Here is a 24953-nt window from a genome sequence, read left to right on the forward strand (position 1 = left end):
TGATAATTGTATCGAAACACAAGCACAACTTTATGACCACTAGACTGAGGATGGGGTGAATAGAAAATATTTTACTGCTGTTTCAAGTCAACGTGAGGATTCACATTTAGAAACCATCAGATTTGGCGTTCTTGTCTTTCTGAAACGGGTCGCCGTATGAAAACAATCTGTAAAGTTTCAACCAGCCCCATCAGTGTCTTTACTGGCCATCCGTGTGCCTGTCATTCAGGGCGGGCATGAGAGTGTACTGCATGCATGTTCCAGGATATATAATATGTCCTCTCCTTGCTCTCTCCTCTCTGTCTCTGTGCTCCTTTCGAGGCCCATTCAGTAAGTGATTGAATCTCTGTTCCCTCCTCATTTCCTCGTGTCCTTTTGTGTCTCCTTATCGAATCTCTGCGGAGTAGAAGGTCAGATATGAGGCACATTTCGCAGTGCGTGTTGTGGCAAGGTAAAGAGAGAAGGACGAACGGATTCTTTTTAGGATTCATTTTAAAGCCCGATCGTGTGACGGATCTTGTTCAGTGCTTTCCAAACACAGCAAATCAGATTGTGTGTGATTAGTGTATTTTTGTCTTGAGCTTAATTTCCTCAATTCAGTGACAGTTCAAGGGGGCGGCACTGACACTGATTGCAACTATGGCAAATGCTCAGAGAAATAGACACAGTCCTACTAATGTACTACTCCTTTATTATTAATAATTATAATAATGATAATGATAAACTTTATTTATACAGCACCTTTCATACAAGAAATGCAAAAAGAAATGACCAATCACCAAGTGCTTCACATGGAAACACATAAAATAAACATTAAAAACATTAATGTAGAATGAGATAAAATAATGAATAAATCATTAAATAAGACATTTAAAAGATGTGCTGAGCTGTGCAACAAATTCTCAGAGCTAGTTAAAGGCTAAAGTGAAGAAATAAGTTTTCTTTTAAAAACACTCAGTGAGCTGCCCTCTCTGATATATATCTATATCTGATATCTATAGGTATCTATATCTGATATCTAAGGGTCATGTGTTCCGCAGCTTTGGGCCGTAACTGATAAAAGTTGCATCACTAATTTTCCTCCGAGAACCGTCACTAAAGCAGCAGTAGATGACCTCAGTGTAGTTCGCAGTGTCGCTTGGTCTTTGCCCATTAAGGCCTTTTTTTTATATATAAAGAATCAATTCTATATGTAACAGGAAGCTAAAGCTGGAACTGATGTGCTCTCTCCTCTTGGTTCTGGTTCACAGCCGAGCTGCAGAGTTTTGAATGAGCTGAAGTGTCTCAGTGTTTTCAAGAGGCATGAATCAATCTTTCAGCATGTTTTTGGTTTTTAAACGGCCGTACTTTAGCTGTTTCTACGGTGTTATTGATGTGGGACTTTAAGCTCAGATCTGAATCCAAAATAACGCCAAGTTTTGTAACATCAGATTTGATCCAGGGAGTCACTGAACAGCGTTTCTCTTTTTGTTTTGGGGCCGACTAGGAGGATTTCAGTTTTGTCCTTGTTTAACTTTAAGTTATTGCTCATCCATGTATTTATTGCTAGAAGACGGGTAGAAATGGAGTTTATAGCTGCAGCATCACTTGGTTTTAAACGCTGTATTATAAGCCTGTGACTCACCTGTGCATGTGAACTAAATTTGACTCCAGTGCGGGAACGGTGGATCCCGACAATGAAAACTCACAGGATCTAAATACATTCACTTGGTGTTTCAGGAGTGTGAAAAAAAACAGGGTTTTGTTTAATGAACATTTGTAGTTATAGTTAATAAAAGTTCACAGGTCAGTCACTGGCTCAGCAGCTGTGCGTGCCGGCCGGGACACGCCCTGTTTGACTTTATAATCGGCCAAAGAAAGGAGGGATAAAGGTGCGAATGGACCTTTTTGATCCTGACTTATAGTTTAGCCTGAATTGAAATCGAGTATCTAAAGCTGAAGAAGCTAAAAGCTCCTGCCGGCTTGAAGCAGCCGTAGACTCCACTTGCTCCGATATGAATAGAATCCTTCACGGCCTAAGAGAGCTTCCTAATACCTGGTGGCTGGCTTTAATAGCAGCTAAAGTTACTAAAAGCCAGAGACGTTTCCGGGCAGCAGCTACGAGGCAGACTGTGGATATGTCTGGGATGCAGCGTAGCGGCAGAGGAACCCCGTATCAAAGCTGTTAGAGATCAAGGTTAGCTGTTAGCTGTGGTTAAAGGAAGCTTTGAAAGAAACCCATCCCGCATTCCTTTACTCTCGTCACATCATTCCTCTTATATTTCTGTCTCCTTGTGCCTCCCTCTAACCACTTACACCCCCACCACCTGCCTCCCCTGCCTTCTCCAGTTCTGCCTCTCAGAACGGAGAGCAGACAGATTTATACTCGGGCTCTTCTCCCCGGCGCTTCGTGCTGGAACGTCAGCGGCGTCTTTGATACCTCTTGGAATGGCCGGAGCGTGGAGACAGGGAATGTCTCGCCCTCCCTGGGTGGCAGTCTTTTTTATTTATTTATTTATTTATTTATTCTTTTTTTTTTTTACTCGCGGCCTAACACCGCGACACCAGCCAGTGTCAGAGTCGCGGTCAGCTCGACCTGTAACACACAGATCCAGAGCGCCAAGGCTTTGTCTATATTAAGATCTGGTCTCTGAGAGCGGCAGCTGGCCGACGGGCAGACTGTTGCCCAACACCAACACCACACTGACCTCATGAACTAAACGAGTAGCTGCAGGTGACGTGGGGTCGACTGTGACCGTTTTTCTTACACAGTTGAGTCGGCGTGGAAAGTTTACAGCGATTTTAGAAGCGGTCAAATCTGTTGACTAGTCCGAGGTGGAGCTGAGACTGTTTGGCCGTTAATTGATTATTTGAGTGACAGAGAAATAATTCAGCTTTATTTTGATGATCACTAGTTCTAACTTCTCAAATATGGATCCAGCCTCAGTTTGAATGAGCCTCAAGTGAATATAAAAACGGCTGCAATTGGAATTTAGGATTATTTCATGAGTGATTAATCGTTATCTCGGGATCCAAGGCGACGTCAGACACAGAGGTCAATGTGCTTTAGAGAAACAAGAGAAGCATAAAAAATAGAAGTAAAAAAAAAGCACAAAACAGTTTAAAAACACAGATTATAAAATGGGGTAATATCTAATTAAAGAGCAAATATTAATTGATTAACGTTGATTATTCTCATCTCATTAAATGATTTAAATAGTCGTATTTTGTTCGACCAACATCAGTTTGAAATGAAACGAAACAGAAAAGCAGTAACTCACAATGGAGAAGCTGAGTTTAGAAAAAGACTGAAACGATGAACCAAATATCTGAATTTTGTGCCGATCGACTAATTGATTAATCAACTAATCATTGCAGCTCTGAATCTACATGTTCTATCTGTTCCCATCGCCTGCGGCTCAGTGGCGTGTTCTGTTTGACCTGCAGTGTGTGACGTGTTCTGTGTTGGTGTCTTCAGGCTACCCTCCGCTGCCGAGCAGCCTCTACTCCAGCCCCTACCTGTCCCTGGGGCACCTGGATCCTCCCTCGCTCTCCCAGCACCCGCTCTACGACTCGCATAAAGGTCAGTCACTGTCATCGACAACATTCACTGAGACGAATGGCTGGATTTAGAGTACATACCCTTTCATATCCTGTGATACATCAGTGGATGTAGGTTTTTTTTTTTTTTTTTTGTGTCGAGCCTTTTCTCATTTTAGTGAGGAGACCTGCAGCGAGTTGTGAAACTGGGCCACACCTGCAGCTGGAAACAGGCTGACAGGTGGAGCGGTCTCGGCCCTGATTCGTTTTCCTATTTTCTTGCTTTAATGTGCAGCACGTTGTCCCCTCCTCGCCCTGATGTGGCTGCTGCAGATTCACTGTGGGTCTATTATAGTTAGATTTAAATATGCATGACGTCCCCTCTGCTGTGTGCTGCGGTACGCATGACTCTTCATCACCTGCGTGTTTTACACTCACGTGTTTTCTGTTTTCTGTGTTGTAGATGGTTTTTATTTACCAGCCTCCTTGAGCCAGTCGCCTCTCCATCCTCTGTCCGCGCCGCCGCCCGCCCCGTCCAGCTCAACGCCCCCCCAGAGGACGTCCCGGGACTGCGGCAGGGACCGGACCTACCGGGGGGAGAGGGACAGGGAGAGGGAGAGGGAGCGAGAGCGGTCGAGAGAGGAGCAGCGGCCACACAGCGTGGTCGACCTGACGCAAGACGGGAGGAGCGAGGAGGACCGCAGGGCGCGGAGCGGAGACCGGGAACGAGAAAGAGAAAGGGACCGGGACACGGAGAGAGACAGAGACACTTGGTCTTTCCATCCTCACCTCCACCAGCACAAATCGCACTCTCAGCCCTCCATAGTGGAGGCCAGGTCCAGGCCCTCGCCTCCACAGCCCTGCCTCCCTCCAGGTGCGGGCAGGTTCCACGGACCAGAAACTGACAGAGGGGGTCGGGATGAAGATGGCGGCTCTCGACCCCATCACCACCACAACTCTAACGCCAATAACTCAAACTCTCAGTCGGACAGACAGAGGAGGAACGACTCTGTGGCCACGTCGGCCGGGACCCTCCACATATCTTATGTCCTCCCCCCCGCGCTCCAGCCCTCCGTCGCCGGTCCGCCCCACCCCTCCACACCCAGAGAGCCAATCAGAGAGCAGCGGGTCAGCGCCCCGACATATGTGCCTTCTGTGGAGGTTTACGACGAGCGGGCCGGGCCCATCCAGATCGCCTCGCAGGCCCGTGACAACAAACAGAGAGAGAGAGAGAGAGAACGAGAGCGGGAGAGAGACAGGGACAGAGAGCGAGAACGGGAGCGAGATAGAGATCGAGAGCGAGAACGGGAGCGTGAACGGGAGAGAGAGAGAGAGCGAGAACGGGAGAGAGACCGGGAGAGGGAGAGCTACCGGAGCCTGATGGATCACCCTCGACTCTCTCAGTCCGGCGAGTCCAACAATCAAAGAGAGGAAGGTTCTGTCATTTGTTCCAACGGCTCCGTCGGTAAACGAGGCGTGGACTCGTCGTACGCCTCCGGTCAATCAAGGTTCAGCCCGGAAACCAGGGACATCCCTAAACACTCACTCCGATTGGGTATAGAGCGGGCGGGGGCGGAGCCTAAGTGGAATAACATCAGCCCGTTGGCTAACTACGCCACGACTCACATGGCCGCTCTGGCGGCCCAACACGGACACGCACTCTCCTCGCCGCACAGCCAGCCGACACACACACAGGTGTCCCACTCCCCCCACACGACTCACCGGCCCAACAACAACCCACACTCCCACAGCCATTCCCCCCAGACACACCCCTCCCAACATGGACATGGGCGTGGAGGTGAGGAGGGGAGTCAGAGACGCTACCTGGACCCATCAGCCCTCTACCGACCCGGGGGGTCGCTGGCGGGCGGGTCCGGTGGCGGAGAGCGAGGCGGGGGAGCCGGCTCAGACCCCACGGAGGTTTCGGCCATGCAGAGTCTAATTAAATACAGCGGAAACTTCGGCGCTGAAGGTCCCGGGTCCTCCAGGCACGCCTCGGACGGCCGGGGGCCCTTTGGCGGTCTAGCTCACATCGGCATGGACGCCGAGCGGGAGAGGGAAAAAGAGAGAGAGCGAGAAAGGGAGAGAGAGAGGGAGAGAGACAGGGAGAGGTTAGCGGTGGGGTCAGCCGGTTCGGGGGCGTTGAGGATTCCTCCGCAGCTGAAGAGGGAGCAGGAGCGGCCGGACAGCGCCCGCTCGTTCGGCCGGGAGGGCGAGGGCGAGGTGCGCCACCCTCCGGTCGGCATCGCTGTGGCCGTGGCCCGGCAGAGAGACAGCGGGAGCAGCGGCAAACCAACGAGCGGCGCCTCGGACACACAGAGGCCGCTGCTGCAAACAACCATCAAAGGTAAATACGGAAAAAGCGGAAGATAAAACCAGAAACGAATCTGACGCGATGACGTAGGAAAAAAGTTTCCACTTCTCGCCGTTTCCATTTTCACTGTCTCTCAAAGGTTTGGAACGACTTGCAGGAGTCAGCTGATCACACAAGTCATTTCATGTTTGATAGTTTCTGGCAAGTTAAATCAAGTGTACTTAATATATTTCGAAACATTTATCTAATGCACTTTTTTTTTTTTTTTTTTTTCCCGCTTCTGCTTTCCCGCTCTCTCTGCGGCGGCTCTCACAGGGAACATAGATCCTTTAGTTAAACGAACCAAGAACAAATGATTCCTCATTTTGGTTTCCATGAATAATGGACGAGTCATTTTCTTTGGGATCAAAGTCATATTTCCTCAGCCCCTGTTTGACTTTGAGCTGTTCGTCTGCGTTAACGTGACTGGAATTGTTAAAACAACTTTTTTTTTTTTGCTAATTATGTCACGGGATGTTTTTGTTTTAAACGGCGTCTCTGTGCTGCATCGCTATCCCCGCCATCGTCCGCTCTGTTCTTGGACGTCAAGGTCATTCGGCGACAGTGCTCCCTCTCCATCGCTCTGTCTCTCCGCTTGTTTCTGTTTCTCTCTCAGCTCCATGTTTTCTCTCCTGTCCTCTCACAGTTCAACCTCTCTCTCTCTCACCTCTCTCTCTCTCCTCTCTCCTCTCGTCTCTCTTCTCTCTTCTCTCCTCTCTCTCTCTCTTCTCTCTCCTCATTCTGCTCTCTCTCACTCTCTCCTCTCTCACCTCTCCTCTCTCTTCCCTCTCCTTCTCTCTCTGTCTCTCTCCCTCTCTCTCTCTCCCCCCTGCTCTCTGTCTCTCTCTCTCTCCTCTCTCGCTCTCTCTCCTCTCTCTTCTCTCTCTCTCTGTCTCTCTCTCTCTCTCTCTCTCTCTGGTCTCTTCTTCTCTTCCCTCCTCGTCCTCCCATCGGCCACATAGTGGGCGGCAGAGCTGCTGACATCATGATGAGTTAAGGCGTCGTTTGCCATCCAGGTAATAAGACGAAAATGTACAGAACGCCGCGATCATTGGATACATGGTACAAACATAGCACTACCTAGAGATGTGGCTACGGGCGCCGACCGATTATCTGTCGTCGTACGCGGAGCGACGCGAGGGCGCGGCTCGCCTGGGTGTTACTACGGGAGTCACAGGAGATACGAGTGGGATAGTGGCACCGCTACCGGGAAAATAACTACGGTCAACTGTCAGGAGTGAGCGTCAATCCATATAAATGAGTGGCAAGCGGGGAGATGTGTGCGTGACTATGGTGTGTAGTGGTCGGCCGGGGGTAAGCATTAGGATGGTGGCAAACTTGTAGATGCCGCGCGAGGAAGACTCGCGCGATTAGCGCTTCGTACAGATTAGTGGACTCGCGCAGGATCATTACACGTCCGCTCTTGCTCTTTTCACTTGGTTGAATGCCTCCCTCCTTCCCCGCCCTTCCTTCCTCTCTGAGAAGGTCTTTGTAGAGGCACTCCCTCACTTGTCCCACCTCAGGCCCCCTTTTCTCTTTCTCCACTCTTTTCTTTGGCTCCGCCCCCCCCCCCCCCCCCCCCTCTGCATTAAACATGTCATTACAGAGTGCAGCTAAAAGCTACAAACAAGCCCTGAATTACAATAAGACCATGGGTGCGTTGCTAAGCAATGGATCAGTCTTGAGAATGACAGACTGCAAGTGTGTGTGTGTGTTTGTGAGATGCTGTAGATGTGTGTGCGTGTGCACGTGCACATGCATCCCTGTTGGGGGTTTATTCATTCCCTTGCTTGAGCAGAGTGATTGGTTTAATAGCATCAGTCCCCCACACTGAGGAGAGCTCTAAATAAACAGCAGAGGATTTACACAGAAAACACAAATAGACGGATGGATGAATGAATGAATGGATAGATGGAGGAGGAGGAAGAGAAGAAGGAGAAGGAGGCGAATGATAAGAAGATGGACTGATGGATGTGGATCGATAGGTTGATAGACGAGAAGAGAGAGAGAGAGGTATGTCAGGAAGTGAAGAAGTTAAGAGATGGAGAGAGGAGGACGTGCGATGGAGGAGAGAGAGAGAGAGAGAGAGAGAGAGGGGGCGTGCAGCGCTAATCGCTGGCTTTCTGATGCAGGGAGGATAGCATGTGGGACAGGCTCCCTGTAACCTTGGTAACAGTCTTGAAACCTTTCCTGCGGAGCATGTCAGGGATTGTTAAAGTCTCTTGTCCCTTTACAGGCTACACACACACACACACACACACACACACACACACACACACATCCAGAGCAGAACTGAAGGGTTCAGCACTCTCGTATAAAACCTTTCTACTGCTCGGGGACCTTCAGTCAGCGTTGATGAGATGGAAGAGGGTTAAAGGGAAAGAGCGCGCGGAGGAGATCCTCATGTTTATTCTGGATGTCTTGGTTGAGTGCTGCTGCTTTTCCTTCTTTCTTCTTCTTCTTCTTCTTCTTCTTCTTCTTCTTCTTCTTCGCTCTCCATCTCCGTCGTTTGCCGCCGGCCCTCTTAGTCAGCTGTGTGTAGAGTAAGAGTAAGAGGAGAGGTTCACACATCTCCCGTGGCACTAGACTAATAACTGATAAGAGCTGACACTCGAAGTGAGAGCTGTCACTCCGTTTGTGTGTGTGTGTGTGTGTGTTTGTGTGTTTGAACAGTGTGTGTGTGTGTGTGTGTGTGATCACGCTCTTTGTGCTCAGGCTGCGGCCCAACATTGTATTTTTAGCCTCTCGTCTCGTTTTGACATGTGTCGTGTCACCGTTACAGAGCCGGTGTCACCTTGTCTCCTCCCCCTCCCTCCCCTGTTCTCACCCACTTTTCTCCCCCTCTTCTCCCCACATATCTTTTCACCTCTCCACCGCCCGATGTTCCTTCTGTCTTAGCTCGTAGTCTTTAATGTATATCACATGTGGGAATTAAACGTGCAGCCACTAAACGGCCCCATCCAATCGTGTCTTAGATGAGGAGCGGGGGGAGGACCGCGCTCGTCACCACGATGACAGACTGCTGGCCGGCCGACTGGAGCGCGAGCAGGAGAAAGTGCTCAGGTGAGGGGGCGTGGCTTAACCGGACTTTTAAAGGAGGAAAAATATATATATATGTTCTCAGTAATTCAAGAAGGTGCACTTGTTTCCTCAGAGAGTCCAAAGAGCTGGCGGAGTTCACTCAGATGCATCCTGCGCCTTTGTCCGGCGGCCTGACGCCCGGCATGATGACACCCAGCCTCATGACCCCCAACCTCATGGTGACGGGAGGGGCCGCGCTGGCGGGGGCGGGGCGTTGGCCTCCAGACCCCTCGACTCTGACCTCTCACCCCTGGATACCCCGGCCCGGAGCCCCCCCAGTCTGGCTCTCCAGCGCCCCCTACAGTAAGTGGACGAACCCGCTGACTGCGACCGAGCTCAGACTAGTAACTGCTAGAGTTGCACGTGCTGTATTTTAGTGATTTCAAGAATTCAGCAGCTCGTATCAGCTGAAGTCAAATGATTGATAGATTAGTCGATCAACAGGAAATAAATCGGCAAATCGTTTTTTTTTAAAGGCAAAAATGTGAAATATTCGAGTTTCAGACGTGAAGATTTACGACTTTTCTTTGGAATCTGAATATCTGTGTTTTCAGCTGCTGGTTGGAGAAGTCGCACAAACGCTTTACATTTTATTACAACTGCAAATTTACCGGCGCAGGTGTTTTTTCATCGCGGCGTCGTGACGTCGAGGTGAAACGAGCAGTAGTAGAAGTTGAGAGATTCTCCTGTTGAGGATGAACGACACTAAGGTAGACTGCCAGATGTGGGCGGGTACAACAGCTGTGGAGTAGTACAGCGGTTTTCAGAAGGCGTCTGTGTCTTGATCTGTTATCGGCGTTATTCCGACCCGTGGGCCGGATGCATAAAACTCTCTCTCTAAGACTCTTTTAATCAGAATTATAAATCTGTGTGTTCGTGCGGTTTCCGCTTTATAAATCTCACTCATTGAGAAACTGGGCGCATGAGTCATAAATGGATGAAGTTGCTCCTTTAATCAGTCAGTTTGTCATCAATAAAAAAACAAGTGATTAGCCACAGAAGAAGAAGAAGAAGGAGGAGGAGGAGGAGAAGGAGGAGAAGAAGAATTTCACTGATTGTGAAACTGAGGTGGAAAAAAACCTGCATCAGTTCACTTTAGTACAATCACTCTGATGGAAAGTTTTACTCTGAACTTCATTTATTACTTATACATTACTTAATTAGACTCCAGAGGCTCTAAAACTGTAATTAGTGAATATTAAAATACTATGAAGCAGTTACAGAGTGACTCACAGTAAATAATAAGGATATTAAACGATGATGAAGGAAACATCGAGCACACAAACACAATTATTAAAGTTTTTTTGAATTATAAAGTTGTTATTGCTGTGTAAACCAGATTCGTTTTATTTTGTGTCTCGGCTTATTTTGTATTTTCTCTGTAACTCGGATCTCTTTGGGAAAACCGTGAGGTGCGTTCGCTCTCGCCGCACATTCTGTGTTTATAAGATAAAGATATTCCTTCATTAGTCCCACGATGGGGAAGTGCGCAGTGTTACAGCAGCAAAGTGACAGAACAAGGAAGAAAAGAACTGCCTAAATGTCAGCACCAAGTACTTAAAAGAGATGAATATAATAATATAATATGTACAATTGGACAATAAATATAACAAAGCACAAGACGATAGCAGCAGAGAAGTCATACTGCACAGCTGGTGAGTTAGAATATATATGATATATATAAAATATATGTAGTTTATTGTATTATAAATACCAATTTCTGTGCAGTAAATGGCGTACGAGTGGTTTTTATGTGTCTGCATCATTTATGCGTCTGGGCCCTGGTGCTGAGGAGGAGCTCGCTGAGTTCTCCGTGTATCTCGTCTGATTGGTGCAGAAGGAAGGGAGGTGTTTTCTGTCTGAGCAGCGGCCGTCCAGCAACAGCCTCCGGGGGTCAAGTGCCACAGACATTCCTGATCTTTGCAGGACATTCCAGACCTCCTCCTCCTCCTCCTCCTCCTCCTCCTCCTCCTCCTCCATCGCTCGCTGTCCAGAAATAACAGCATCAGGACACACATACCATCTGAAAACATGGAGACACACACACACACACACACAGAGACGCAGAGATATGCATGCATGCTCAGAGCTCCCTGAGGGCCGGCGCTGTCTAGACACCGAGGGCGGAAAAAAAAAAGAAGAGAAAGACAAAATCATCTGAAAAGCGTCTGAATTCAGAGCGTGCGCTCGTATGTGACTCCATTACGGCCTCAGCGCGGGTATAAATACTGCATGAGGAATGACGCGGAGCAAAGGTTAGCTTCAGCTCCGCTCAGATGTTTTTGTTTTCTCCTCTTAACGTTTTTCTAACTCTTTCCCTCCCGTCACTTTCAGGCCTCGGTCCCTCCTCGCTCCACCAGACCCTCCCCCCGGGCTACCCCCCCTCTCTGCCAGGCTCCTTACCCCCGTCCTACCAGTTTGCCAGGGACCCACAGTCTGGACAGCTAATAGTCATCCCTACTGAACACCTGCCGCACTACGGTATGAAAACCTCTGTCTGTGTGTGTGTGTGTGTGTGTGATGGAGGTTTTCCAGTTTTATCACTTCAAAAATAAATAAATGAGTTCCTCGTTCATCTTCTTGAGACAGATGTTGTTATTGGGAATTACTGTAAACAAACAGTCTTCCTTCATGCCTCCCCTTCGCTGCCGTGCAGGGGGTGATGTGCTGGAGCGTGGAGCCCCGGTGTGGTCGGGGGTTTACGGTACAGGCAGCTCGCTGCAGCACGCCGCCCAGCTCCAGCTCCTCTCCCAGCAGCAGATGCTCCGGCAACAGGAGCTGCTCATGATCCAGCAGCACACGGCGCAGGTCCTGGAGCTACAGAGGAACGCACAGCTGGTCGTAAGTGGGCTTCACACACACACACACACACACACACACACACACACACACACATATCGATAAATACACATCGATCGAACCCTGTATTGATCAGCAATTATTAACGCAAATTCAACCAGTCCATTTTTGTCAAATCACCACAACTTTTCCACAAATTTGAGTTTCCCACCAGTTGAACCAATCACACCAGTCCCTGCACCAAACTCACTTCCTTGTTTCTGGGGTTGAAGCTTGTTTGTGAAGCTGCAGACGTGTGTGACACGAACGTCCCACATTTACCCACAAACTGTCACTGTTAAAGACCGTGTGAAGACATTCCCAGATGTTTTACACGAAAGCAGAGTTAAATAGTTTTGTAGCGCTGCGACATTGTGCTGGATCCTCAGGTGTAGAGCCGCCGGAACGACGCTCCGCTGCTTTGATCCTCCAGGTGAAATAAAATATCTACAGTTCAAATAATCCGGTTGATATTTATCTACATTTTTAAGCTGTTGAAGATCCGAGAGCTGATTAAAACATATCATATTGACATTTAAGGTGTATTGATTGATTTCCAAACGTCAAATCGTGCATCAAGTAACACTTAAGGAAACATTCCGTCTTAAAAGATGCCGGTCGCCTCTGAGCTGCTGAGTGAATTAAATCGTTAATTAGTAAAGATGAAAAGACAGAAAACATCCTTTCATTCATCATTGATGCTGATCATTATGAAACTGTTTCATAAGCAAGAAATCATGAGGTTTTTGTTTCTTCTTCTTTTTCCCTGTAAGATCTGTGAAGTGTGTCGCCACCCGCACTGGATTTATTCTCACTGCTACAAGTTGCCCTTCGATTTTTAATGAATTATACAAAAGAAAAAAGAAGGCGACAATTTTTTGCAATTTTTATTTTCTTCCGCAGTTTCATTGCCAGAAAAAAAAAACAACTTGAAAACATTAAAATTTTTAAGAAAAGCTGCTGCGAAATCAGATATTTGAGCCGCAACAATCCGGTGAAACCTGCAGGGACGGATCTACAGCAGCAGGTCGACGCAGCTCCGAACACACAACAGACGTTTCTCCTCTCTGTGTTTCAGGAGCGTCTGAAGGCCAGCGAGCACCGGCCGGAGATGGAGGACAAAGCAGACAAGCGGAACGCGGACCCCAAACCCAGACCCTCCTCGATATCTTCCCCGTCTCCCTCCCCCGTCCTGCATCCTCGCAAACTCCCCCCTCCCTCTCGTTCGCCGACTCCCTCCACGTCCTCCCTCACCCCGCTGCCTCCGCTCCCCTCGCCGGTGACCACCCTCAAGTCGGAGGAAGGGGGGCAGAGGGTGTTGGCGCACCCGCCGACACCCCTGCCTCACCCGCCTTCACCCCGCTCGGCGTCTCCGCCCCCGTCCTCGCCACGGCGGCCTAAACAGGAAGCGGCCGAGGAAGGGGAGGTGGGACGGAGGGAGCAGACGGAGGGACAGAAGCCGACCTCTGCTTCCTTCCAGGGCATCTACTCTGGTGAGTCTGACTCCGCCCTCATGTTGTGACTGAATGATTGAATTGATTGTGTATTTAAACGTCTGTATCGCTGAGTTTAGTTCATGAACACCTGCAGCCTGTGGGATGTTTGAGACGCTGTGATGAGCGTCACATGACGACGAAGGTTTCAGGAGTGTGAGGGACGTCGGGCGTGTGTGTGAAATTGTAATTGACTCTAACCTTTGTGTTTTACAGATCTCCCTGCAGGTTACCCTTACCAGTCCATTACTGCCCCATTCGGCTCAGCTTTCCCCCCTTATCACATCCCAGCACCCTCTGGGGCAAACACAGAACATGTCCCACCCCGCCGCTCCCGCTCTCCGCCCTCAGCTGCTCCTCTGCCGTCAGCACACCTCCACTCGAGGCTCCTGGACACCGACATCAAGCCACAGAAACTGGAGCCGTCAAAGACGGGCTCTTTCCTCAAGCAGGAGCCCGGTGTCGAGCGGCCTCAGCTGGACGTGACGCCAGAACCTCTGGGTCCCCTTCGCCGGACCTGCAGCCCCGTCCGAGTCATCAAGGAGAGAGAGACGGACGGGGAAGCCCCGAAACCCCAGCCCCAGCCTCCGCCACTACCTCTCCACGTCCCCAGTCCAACACCACAACAAGGGGAAAGACTGGAGGAAGTCAGAGAGGAAGAGAAGGAAGGAGGCCAAATCAAAATGGAAGTGTCGTCTTACCCGTGTCAGGCAGCGTATCCTCTACCACCTCCGCTCACAGAGGCTGAGCCCAAACCGAAGGCCATCAAGGCTCCGGAGCGAACACGATACCCATCATGCATCACTGTGGATTCAGACAGCCAGGAGTCGGCTCAGAGGTGTGTGTCACTGGAGCAGAGCACCGGTGCTGTGTGTGAACCAGAGCAGCTCGACACTCCGATCGACCCGCACACTCCCAGTCAGAAAGAAAGTGTTGCCGAAACCCCCGTTTACCCTCCCCCCACCCCCAGCTCTCCGCTCCCGCTGCTCATCAGCCCCGAGGACCCCATGGCGGGGATGCTCGCCCTGCTGACGGCCAGCGAGATGGCCGCCCAGGCCCGACCCAGCACCCCACCTGCCCCGATACTCGTACCACAAATCGACACCCCTCCTGTGGGTGAGGACTGCGGCAGCGCGGGGCCTCTGGAGATGGTGGCGCTGGAGGGGATGGCCCTGCTCAGCCAGATGGCCCAGAGAGAGATGGAGAACATCAGCCAGGAGCAGGGTGAGTAGATACGAGACGGTGGGAGGTGGGAAACATAGTTAAAGAGGCGAGAGGGCAGAAATACAGGATATGTACCACTTGCAAATATTCCTCTAATGTTTTACTGCTCTGTGCGTCCCGTCCAGATCTGACATTGGAGGGTCTGGACTGTCTTCTCGAAGCGAGCAGACAGATCCTGTTGGACGCCATAGAGAAACAGTCGCACATTGATCTGCCCAGGACGCTGGATCCCAACAAGAAGTACAGCTGGAGGCAGAGGAAGGAGGAGCCGGTGAGATGAAGGGGAAAAATATTGTCACGGTCTCCCAGAGATGACAGTTTGTGAAATGTTGTGACAGAGTTGTCACTTTTTTTGTGCGTCTCTCGTTCCCTGCAGCTGTATAGTAAAATGTCTGTGGACATGTTGGACGCGGTGGAAGTGGAATACCGCGTCCGCCTGGCTGAGCTGCAGAAGACGTATAAGGAGAAGCAGAGGGAGCTGAGCAAGCTGCAGAGACGCAGGGACAAGCAGTGAGTGCTCCTGAACGCAGCTCGCACACGTGTTGGAAGAAGCACATTCAAAAGGAATTAATCACTCTGCTGCTATTATTACACACACACACACACACACACACACACACACACCCAGAGGTGCACAAATACACAGCTGCATGACTGGAGTCAGGGTAAAGATCCTCCTGGTCAAATATGACTCCAATACAAGTCAAAGTTTTACTTCAGTTAAAGTACTGGAGTACTTCATTTAATAAAATAAAATAAAATAAATTAAATGTAATAATCATATATATATATATATATGTATGTATATATGATAAAAAATAAAAGAATAAAAAGCTTTTAGAATATAATAATAATAATAATAAACTTAATTTGTATAGCACCTTTCATACGTAATTGCAGCTTTTTAGAAGAAAAATAAAATCAAAAACAAAAAAAAACAATTAAAGGAATAAAAACTAAGTAAGTAAAAGCAAAGTTTTGTTAATTAAAATCAAGATCATAAAAATAAGTTTTCAGCTGTTTCTTAAAAACAAGCTGCTTGTCTGATTTGTGGTGGGGGGGTGTTCAGACCCTGGGTGCATAAAAACAGAAGGCTGCTTCAACAATATGATGAAACTGTAGAAACGGACATTAAAACACAACTGGATCAACAAAAGGAACTGTTGTTGTTTTCCTATTGCTTTCTCTTTTTTTTTTTTTTTTTTTAAGTTAATTTTTTGGGCATTTTTTGCCTTTATTCTGAAAGTATAGTAAGACAGGAAAGTCGGGGGTTGACATGCAGCAAAGGGCGGCGGGTCGGATTCAAACCCATAAAATTTCCAACATCTTTAGACCTGCCACTGCCGAGGTCAAACTGACCTGTGATTAACTCGGTGTGTGGTCTGTCACGTTTTTCAAAATAAAATAAAATTCATTCCACAGACTAAAAGCTGCTTCAAAGTAAGAGCCCTTCATAGAAATGTAGAGGAGTCAAAAATACACTGTTTGTCTTTTAAGTGTAGAGAAGTAAAAGTCTGAAGTTTCCAAAAGAATTAATACTCAAGTAAATACAGATACTTGAAAAATATACTGCAGGATTCAAGTAAAAGTACTTCACTACTGTCCACCTCTTCGGTATGTCCACGCCGAGACAAACACATAACTGTCTTATGTTTGCGTCAGTGAGCGGCAGCAGCAGGAGGATGAGAGGCGGAGTCTCACCAGACGGGGCAGAGGACGACCCAGGAAGAGGAAACATTTGGCCACACCTCCCAAACTGGACAGCAGGCCTGGAAAGTGAGTGATGGACTGCGGCTCAAGTCGGCCATTTTTTATTATTATTTTGCAGGTTTTTTGTTTGATGCTCAGCGTGAAATCTCCTTTGTCTCAGGGTGGGTAGGACGGTGCAATACTCTGAGGACTCTGAAGCTGGGGAGGGACAGAGGAAGAGGTTCAGAGTGTCCAGAGAAGAGGAGGAGACGGAGGCAGGAAGTGGAGGAGTGAAGGTAAAGAAGAAGAAGAAGAAGAAGAAGAGCTGGAATGACCACGAGCCGTCCACCAGTCACGCTCTGGAGGTGAGCCGCTGTAGAAGTGTTTTCATTTTGCGATTGTGATCTTTTCTGATTAAATTATCGTAACGTTTTTTCCTGTGGCGTTCCTCAGGTGTTGAAGGCGAAGCGCGGCCACGTGTGCGAGCAGGAGCAGCTGGCGTCGGACCTCGACAGAGCTCTCTCGCTCTCGCAGCTCAGCTCGCTCGGCGCGTCCCGCAAACTCTCCTCCGGCATGAAGTTAGACAAGTCGAAGGGCAAGTCCGCCGACGGTCGCGCCAAGGAGCGCGCCATCCACTCCGCCGCCAAAGGAGGGAAACACAAGATGACCGCCAAGGCTTCCGCCTCGGAGACCATCCAGAAGGTGAAAGGTCAGAAGAAGAGCGCTCTCTTCTCTCCTGTGAGGTCAGAGCTCAGCAGCTGCTCCAACAGTGAGTACCTGAGGACAATACTGTGAAGTCATGTTTCATAAATCCAGCATTAACGACAGCGGCGCTCGTCTGCTTTGAGTTTGTAAGATTTAAAGTGATGAGGCAGGAAATAGTCCGTGAGTCTGTTTTTATAAACATAGTTTGACAAAAAAAAAAAAACAGTAGAGTTTGTTTCTGTCAAACTTTTTCTTTTTTCTTTTTGTCATGAAGGTTCATGAAATGACTCAAACCAACAATAAGGATGTAGATAGTAAATCTCACTTACACCATCCTGCTGTCACTGATACTTACAAGCACCAAGTGTGTATTCATCCGCCGCTGAAAATAGTCACCCGCAAATGTGCCATCTGCTCCTGTTGGAGTAACACTTACTAAAACCTACAGTTCCCAGCTGTTTGAAGTTAAACTTTTAATTTAAAGATTTTACATTCAAACGGAGTCGTGAAGATGGAAAACATCGGGAGATGGACTGAAGCTAGTTTTGGTCTTTTCACAGGATTTGTTGACAATTAGAAAAAACAGCCAGACTTATTTAAAAACTGACTCACATGTTTAGCGCATTTTTATTCATTAAAGTAACATATTTATTTAATTTTCCGTGGATTTCTCTTCATCTAACTCGAGTAACCGGAGCGTCACTCGTAGACTCAAAGACTTATAATGTTTACGTTTGTTAACGTGGGAAACAGAATTAATTCAGGTTTAATTTGCAGGATGTTTCTGACGTTGAGGTGGAGCAGAAATCATCTTTTGTGTCTCTTTTGTTTGTTTGTTTGTTTTGTTTTGTTTTTTTCCTCCCTGTGACGTCATGAATCATTAACCGCACTTTCTCCGCACCAGACTCCGATTCAGAGGAGCACAATTCCGCTCGAGGGGGCTGGCCCCCTCTCTCAGGGACACGTTCCCACGGCAACCTGACCAGGAAGAGGCGGACCGCGTCGTCGCCGACGTCCCTGCTGTCCAGCCAGAAGTCTCAGAAGAAGAAACACAAGCACTTATCCCTGCTGCTGGAGGAAGCGGGCCTCAGCTCCTCTGACGACTCCTTCGACCAAGGTTACTGACCAAATCTTACAGCCCCCCCCCCTCCCTCGCCCCACCGCACCCCCCCTCGCCCGCCCCTCACTGTTCGGTCTCTGACCTCCGTCACAGCTCGTGTCTTTGTTTGCTTTTCGCTAAGGCCGCTGTTTTCAGACTGTGCTTTAGCTTGACGATCTCTACCTCTCTTGCTGCTGGCTTCTCTGCAAAAGTTGCCTTTTTTTAAAAAAAAAGAGAAAAAAGAAAAAACAGAGTTTACCTATTTCTATGGTGTTTTTTTTGTTTGTTTTTTTTACTGCCTGGATTGCAAACCAGTTTTTGTAGCATTTGTACATTTTGAAAAATTGTGTGAACTGTGAGATTTTGTTGTATTGCAGTTTTGGTACCTATAAGCTTTATTAAAGGTGTTGATTTGATTGGTACAGAAAGCGAAAGCGCTGTGGTCCTTGTGTCTGCTTCATCTGTCTGTCTGTCTCTGTCGGTCCGTCCAGCTGCACCTCACACATCCTCTAGCGCTCTGTTCGTCAAATATCCCTTTAGTTCTCCTGGAAAAGGCTGGAGAACACTGTTCGGCTAAAGGTTTACATCTGGAAAACTGAAACAACATGTGTGGAGGATTCATTCGGAGCACACAGAGCTGAATCTGATTGGACATGTTTTTCCCTGCTCAGCATAAATAAGAGAAATTTAATCTAGTTGGCTCTTTTTCTATTTTTCTGGAACGGTTAGCTTCTTTTATATCAGACTAAATGTTTATTGATGATGTGGCCTGGTGTTTGATGTTGTGGGGGAAGTAAATGCACCGAGAGAGATTGTTTTAGATGTTGGGGATATTTGCACAATAGAGCTCCTCCTCTGTGTCTACTAAACCTTCAAATAACCCTTTTCCCTTTTACGTTGCTCTCTCCGACACCTTGCTCTGTCCTCTCACCTTTCCCTCCTCGCCTCTGACCCCCCCCCCCTCCCCCTACCCCCACCTTCGTCCTACCCATGATGCTTTGAGTGTCTCTCAGCCTGTTCCATGTGCTTGTACTGCTGCCGCTGCGACATTACAGAAGCTTGGCAAGGACTAGCGCAGCCTTGAGCCTACGCTACCTCGCTGCGGCTAGTCTACGCTGTGGCTAAAGCTTTGCTTGAGCTAGACTGTGCTAAGGCCAGGCTACGCTAAGGCTAGGCTGCGCTCTCGTCGCCGCGCTGCCCCCGCCCTGCCTGAGGCCACACCCCTGTCACCTGCTCTGTAAGTAGGAAGTGCCCCTCCCTCTATTTTTTTTTTATTGACCGCTAACATGGACTATGCTGAAATTGAACATTTACAGAACATTAACTTTTACTTTAATCCTTTTTTTTTTTGGTTTTTATTTATTTTATTTTTTTATTCTCACAAATTAAAGCTGTTCAACGAGAACCACAGTTACCCCGACTTCCTTGTAAAGGTTTAAAGGAAGGGTAACCATGGTTACTCAAACTCCATATGAAGATTATACCAAGGGGCCTCACAGGGCTGTCCTCTCAGTGCCTGCTTGTTGTATCGTCTGCTTGCTACTGTTGACACACAGGGGATTCACAGTACAACCTACGCGCCAGATTTGACTCTGAAATTAAGTTCAAAATATGTTTTTTAAAGTTTAATTCACTTTTTTCTGGAGCCACAAATAAAGTCCTAATGAGCAACATACAAGAACATAGAACATCTCGTTTTGTTTTTGTTCTTACAGCGGTTTAATCTCCCACCGTGCTGCGGTGATGTAGAAGTGGACTGCGGTACACTGTGACATCACTGCTGGGTGTGGTCAGAGGCTTGAGGCGATGTTGTACTGTGCGTCCACCCTCAGTGTTAACACGCTTAACCCCCCTCAGGAGACGCTCTCCTGCTCATCTGTTGCCGTGGACCTAACTGCTAACTTTCAGCAATACGCAGCTAACCAACAGTATGCTACGGCGTGTATACACTCAGCTGTCAGTTTATTAGGAACACCTAGCTGAAACAAGGGCAGTATAAAACTAAACTTCTGCAATAAATCCTCCTGTCATGGAGGTTATAATATTCAGATGTTGATTCAACTGTGTGATGACTGTGGAGGCGGCAGTTTGTGTCACTGCTGAACTGTATTATTATTATTATTATTATTATTATTATTATTACATATTGATTATAAAAAGAGGTGTCTGTTGTTTAGCCTGCCCTCATTGATTTGAATTGGGTGGCTCACCTGTCAACATGACGCAAACTCAGACTGATCACACGTGACTCTTGACATTAACACATCATTGCAGAGCTGTTTTATTAGACAGCGTTCGTTTTAGCTAGGTGTTCCTAATAAACTGACAACTGAGTGTGTGTATATATATATATATATGTGTGTGTGTGTGTGCTGCCTTGTTTGTGCTCTTCTAGCCCGTCAAACTTGGAGAAAAGGAAGTGCAGGTTCACCTCTCACTGTCATATTCTCTGAGGGTTTTTGGGTTTTTTTTAACTTCAGTAATAAATGAGTCAGAGTCTCAGGTCACATGGTTTCAGCAGCTGTTGACTGTGTGTGCAGCTCACATCTGCATGTGGTAAATGGCAGTTTCTCCTGCTGTATAACAGTGTGAAGGCACGCTGCAGTGGTTTGGACAGTCTTATCTTCTCCATCTGCACTGGTGTTTCTCATCAGCATACAATTTAAGACGTGTGTGTGTGTGTGTGTGTCTCTGGGTATTTGTGTAGACTGTAATTGTGTTGCTCTATTCTTTTCACTCAGGGTTTAGCTCAGTCTTTGTCTTAGAGAAACTGCATCTCGATTGTTTTTCTCTTGTTCATTCATCTTCTCTGTGGTGCGCTCTTTGTGTCCACAGTCAGTAGAAACAATAGGAAGTGATTTGACCTTTGGCCCCTCACCCTCTGTTGCAGCCGCACTCGTCCCCTGAGCTGAAAATCTTTTCTTTGAAACAGAAACCTCGGAGGACGAGGACGACGAGGACGAAGACGACGAGGACGACGAGTCCGACTCGGATGATGGCGGCTGTGAGGAGAGCGGCTTGGGTCTGCTGGCTAGGTTTGCGGCGAGCGCGATCCCTGTCAGCTCGGCCCCTTTGAGTCTCCTCCATGACAGCAAACACCACAGCAGGCAAAGCACTCTGGGTAATAACACAACAGACACAAATGAGCTGTGAGGGAGTGTGTTTGTGCAAAAAAACAAAAAGAGCAAAACGGGATATAGACGACCACTTTACATTAAGACGACCTTTATAAAGGATTTATAAATGGTTTATAACTAGTGTTAATTAGCTTGTTAACACTTTATAACACATGTATAAGCTGTTATAACATATTATATAAAAACGGCAAAGTGAGATGTTGCTTGCCAAATAGTGAGACCACATTTCTCTGTTCTGTTCAGCCTCATATCTCATTGGTTACCTGCTGCTTCTTCACATGTTTGTATATATTATAATTTATATATATATTATAATTCATGCTCTCAGATTGTTCTGCGCAGCGGATATTAAAATGGAGATGCTTTTTGCTGGTTAGCATCTTCTTTAGCACATTAGCATCCCAGGAAGTTACAAACATTTATAACTGGTAAAAGCGAGTCTCATTGTAAAGTCTGAAAACAATAATTTATTTAATTAAGTTACAATTAGCTCCTTTTAGCAGCTGTAAATGGTAGTAACTCATTGGTAAGATTAATGAGTACTAAGCATAAACTTGATCTTGCCAAATAGTGAGCCTTCATCAGTGTATGAAAACTGTTATAACTTGTTTATATGTGATTTATAAAGTGTTAACAACCGGATTAATGACCTCATTATAAAGCATTTATAAACGCTTTATAAGGGAAGTCTTATTGTGAAGTGGGTCCCTCTCATCTTATTTAATAATGTTGAAAGAAAACGTTTTACTAGTTTCACACTTTCCCCTGACGTCACACGATAATTGTCTTTCTTTGTGGTTGAGCAGGTTCACCGCCCGAGCGTTTGTCCGGGATTATGTTATTGATTCATGGTTAAATATTCATTCATTTCTAATTGTCACATCGGGGTGCACGTAATGATTCAGTCTTGAATTATGTATTAGCTTCAAATTGATCAATAGTCCTATTCACGGTGTTATTGATTTCAGAAAATCTAACACCTTAGTTTATTTCTGCCTGAGTGTGTGTGTGTGTGTGTGTGTGTGTGTGTGTGTGTGTGTGTGTGTGTGTGTGTTTTGCACCATGTGACCCTCTCCTGTCTCTGTCAGGTTCATCAGAGTGCGAGTGGTCAGACTCTGGCTCTGACTTGCGGCTGAGGAAGTTTCCCTCCCTGCTGCACGGCAAACGCTCCGCCCCAGAGCTCCCCCTGTTGCCCCCGGCAACCCGCCGCCAGTCCGACCAGTCCAGCCCCACCAAGCGGGATGAATCCCTGCCGGTCAAACGCAAGCCTCTGCCCAAACCACGGCCCTCACCTCGGTCGCCGCGGCGGTTCAGCTTCGACCTCGCCAGCGGCGCCGGGTTCGGAGGCTTCAGCGAGGACGAGGGCTGGAACCGACGACGCAGCGAGAGGATTTTCCTCCACGATGCCTCTACCTCAGCCAATCAGATGCCCGTGCCGGCCCCAGCTTCCACCAGTCAGAGCTGCTCCTCCTCCTCCTCTTCCTCCTCCTCCTCCTCCTCCTCCTCCAGCTCAGCTCCGCCTCTCACCCCGAAACCCACCTCCAGACCCAAACCCAGTCCGCCCGGCAGAGAGGGGAAAGACGTGGTGAGAGTACGTTAATAATTCATCGGCCTGTTGTTGTTTGCCAACCGAGACACGAGCCTTTCTTCCTCCTCCCTCTCTCCTCTCATCCTCCCTGTCTTTTCTGTTACTGTTTCACTCCTTCAAACTCATCCTTTTGTTTCCCCTGACACATCTGTGTGTCTGTATGTGTGTCTGTATGTGTGTGTGTGTGTGTGTGTGTGTGTGTCAGAGTGTCAGCAGGGTTTCCCAGTACTTCAGTCACTGCAGCACTCCCCTGCTGTCTGTGTCGTGTTGCTGACAAGAAAGGACAACTGCAGGCAGCCTGGCAACATCCCACCCTCAGTGTGTGTGTGTGTGTGCATGAGTGTGTGCATGAGTGTGTGTGTGCATGAGTGTGTGTGTGCATGAGTGTGTGTGTGTGTGTGCAAGGAAATCAGTCCAGTAGATCCTGAGTGCCGTCACTCCTTAACGTAAATTTTTTTTGTTGTTTTTAACTCTGTGTGTGTTGTGACTTTTTGAAAACCCAGAAGAAGAAGCTGAAGGACTCTCCTCTGCCCGTGAGCCCGTCCACTCCGCTGTGCAGTCCAATCACAGACGGCCCCGCCCCTCTGAGCCTCAGCCCGCCACGCAAGAGCCAACCGAAAGCCAAGACCAAGGCCAGAGAGGTCAGAGCAATGATGGATCAGCTGCAAAGTCGTTATGGATGTGAAGTTAATTATCCCCGCAAGGACAAAACCCCAGAACGTTTAAGTTATTAGGCCTTAAAGTGAAAACATGCAAGTCTCCATCAACTTGAGTCCTTGATTTGTAATTAACGCTGATTTGTTTTCTTGTTAGAGAGAAAGAAAAAAAAGAAAAAGAAGTAAAACCTCTTTTATGGTGTGATTTCTACCAAAGTGTTGCATCGCTCTCCATCTGCCACCTGCCTGAACTCCAGTTTGTTTAGGAAACGCTGAGGGAATCTGAAGTGTGTGTGTGTGTGTGTGTGTGTGTGTGTGTGTGTGTGTGTGTGTGTGCAGGGCGCTGTGTGGTGGTGCAACAGCAGAAGTGTCGTGGTATGTCAACGCTTCCCTGTGGAAAGTTAAAGGGATAGTTCAGGTGTTTTCGGACGTGTGCTTGTGTGAGCTTAGACATTTATAGTCGGTGCGTTACCTGCAGTAGATTCTGATGTACTGCAGGTAATGCAGTGCGCTCTGTACATGCGCATGTGTGTAGGAATACGGTGGTTCAACGGTTTAAAAAATGTAGTGCCAAAGGAAAATGCTGTTTTCACGGGAAAATAAAAGGCGGAAAATATTCTACATGAAGCTTCATTTAAACAGATGTTGGATTGTTTTTGACTAACTCACACAACCCCACGTCAGAAAACCTGAACTATCCCTTTAATCTGTGGCGTGTCAGCCTGGTAGTTTGACGAGCTGCCGCAAATTAACTTTAAATAACAGCAAAAACAAAGTCAGGTTCATCCCTCAGTCAGGTGTTTGTGAGAAGATCACAGGAAAACAGATTCAATTTAATACAGACAGTTGATCTTATTTTCCTTACATGAATAGCAGTAGTTAGTGGAGTGAAATTAAAGCCTGTGTGTGTGTGTGTGTGTGTGTGTGTGTGTGTGTGTGTGTGTCTGCAGCCCTCCAGGGGAGCGGTGAGCCGGCTGATGGAGAGCATGGCAGCAGACGAGGACTTTGAGCCCAACCAGGACAGCAGCTTCAGCGAGGACGAACTCCTCCCACCACACAGCAACAGCGTCTCTGAGAGGTCGTCCACACCCGGTCAGTACGCACAAACAGGAAGTGTCTGGAATGCACACACACACACACACACACACACTTACTGACTTATTGCATGTGTTGTTGTGCTCAGCTCCGGTGCAGTGTGTGTTGGAGAAGGATTCTCTGGTGGACGGACTCAGAGTTTTGATCCCAATGGACGACCAACTACTGTACGCCGGACATGTGAACACTGTACACTCCCCTGACATGTGAGTATACACACACACACACACACACACAAGGCCACGTTTCATCTTTTAAACAGAGCAGCGTAATTGATGTGCAGCCTTTAATAGAGGAAACACACACACATCTGTTCGCACTATTAAAAGCTGCAAATCAATCAGTGTGCTCCAGTTTTCTTTTGCCTCCGAAGTTTGTCCTTGATTTGAGAAGTACCTGATACAGTCAGCAGATACAAACCGCAGTGACCTGTTACAACGCCCTGCTCGTTTTTCATTCATACCACGACACAAACA

The 24953-nt window shown here is 47.7% G+C and overlaps 1 protein-coding gene across 1 annotated transcript in view; it reads left to right on the plus strand.

Annotated features, from left to right (window-relative positions):
• tnrc18 (trinucleotide repeat containing 18) overlaps window positions 1-24953 on the plus strand; it is a 49714-nt gene that overhangs the window by 16947 nt on the left and 7814 nt on the right. Inside the window, exons 4-23 of the mRNA XM_022757029.1 lie at window positions 3458-3562; window positions 3983-5554; window positions 5636-5866; window positions 8848-8935; window positions 9027-9256; window positions 11288-11434; window positions 11610-11794; window positions 12870-13284; window positions 13501-14508; window positions 14634-14779; window positions 14885-15018; window positions 16171-16284; window positions 16379-16562; window positions 16651-16966; window positions 17807-18019; window positions 20934-21122; window positions 22227-22729; window positions 23230-23367; window positions 24333-24474; window positions 24566-24683. Coding sequence (XP_022612750.1) covers window positions 3458-3562; window positions 3983-5554; window positions 5636-5866; window positions 8848-8935; window positions 9027-9256; window positions 11288-11434; window positions 11610-11794; window positions 12870-13284; window positions 13501-14508; window positions 14634-14779; window positions 14885-15018; window positions 16171-16284; window positions 16379-16562; window positions 16651-16966; window positions 17807-18019; window positions 20934-21122; window positions 22227-22729; window positions 23230-23367; window positions 24333-24474; window positions 24566-24683 — 6178 coding nt within the window. The remainder of the gene's footprint in view (window positions 1-3457; window positions 3563-3982; window positions 5555-5635; window positions 5867-8847; window positions 8936-9026; window positions 9257-11287; window positions 11435-11609; window positions 11795-12869; window positions 13285-13500; window positions 14509-14633; window positions 14780-14884; window positions 15019-16170; window positions 16285-16378; window positions 16563-16650; window positions 16967-17806; window positions 18020-20933; window positions 21123-22226; window positions 22730-23229; window positions 23368-24332; window positions 24475-24565; window positions 24684-24953) is intronic.

Source organism: Seriola dumerili, unplaced genomic scaffold (assembly GCF_002260705.1).
Source record: "Seriola dumerili isolate Sdu_G_001 unplaced genomic scaffold, Sdu_1.0 BDQW01000262.1, whole genome shotgun sequence".
In the NCBI taxonomy this organism is placed as follows: Eukaryota; Metazoa; Chordata; class Actinopteri; order Carangiformes; family Carangidae; genus Seriola; species Seriola dumerili.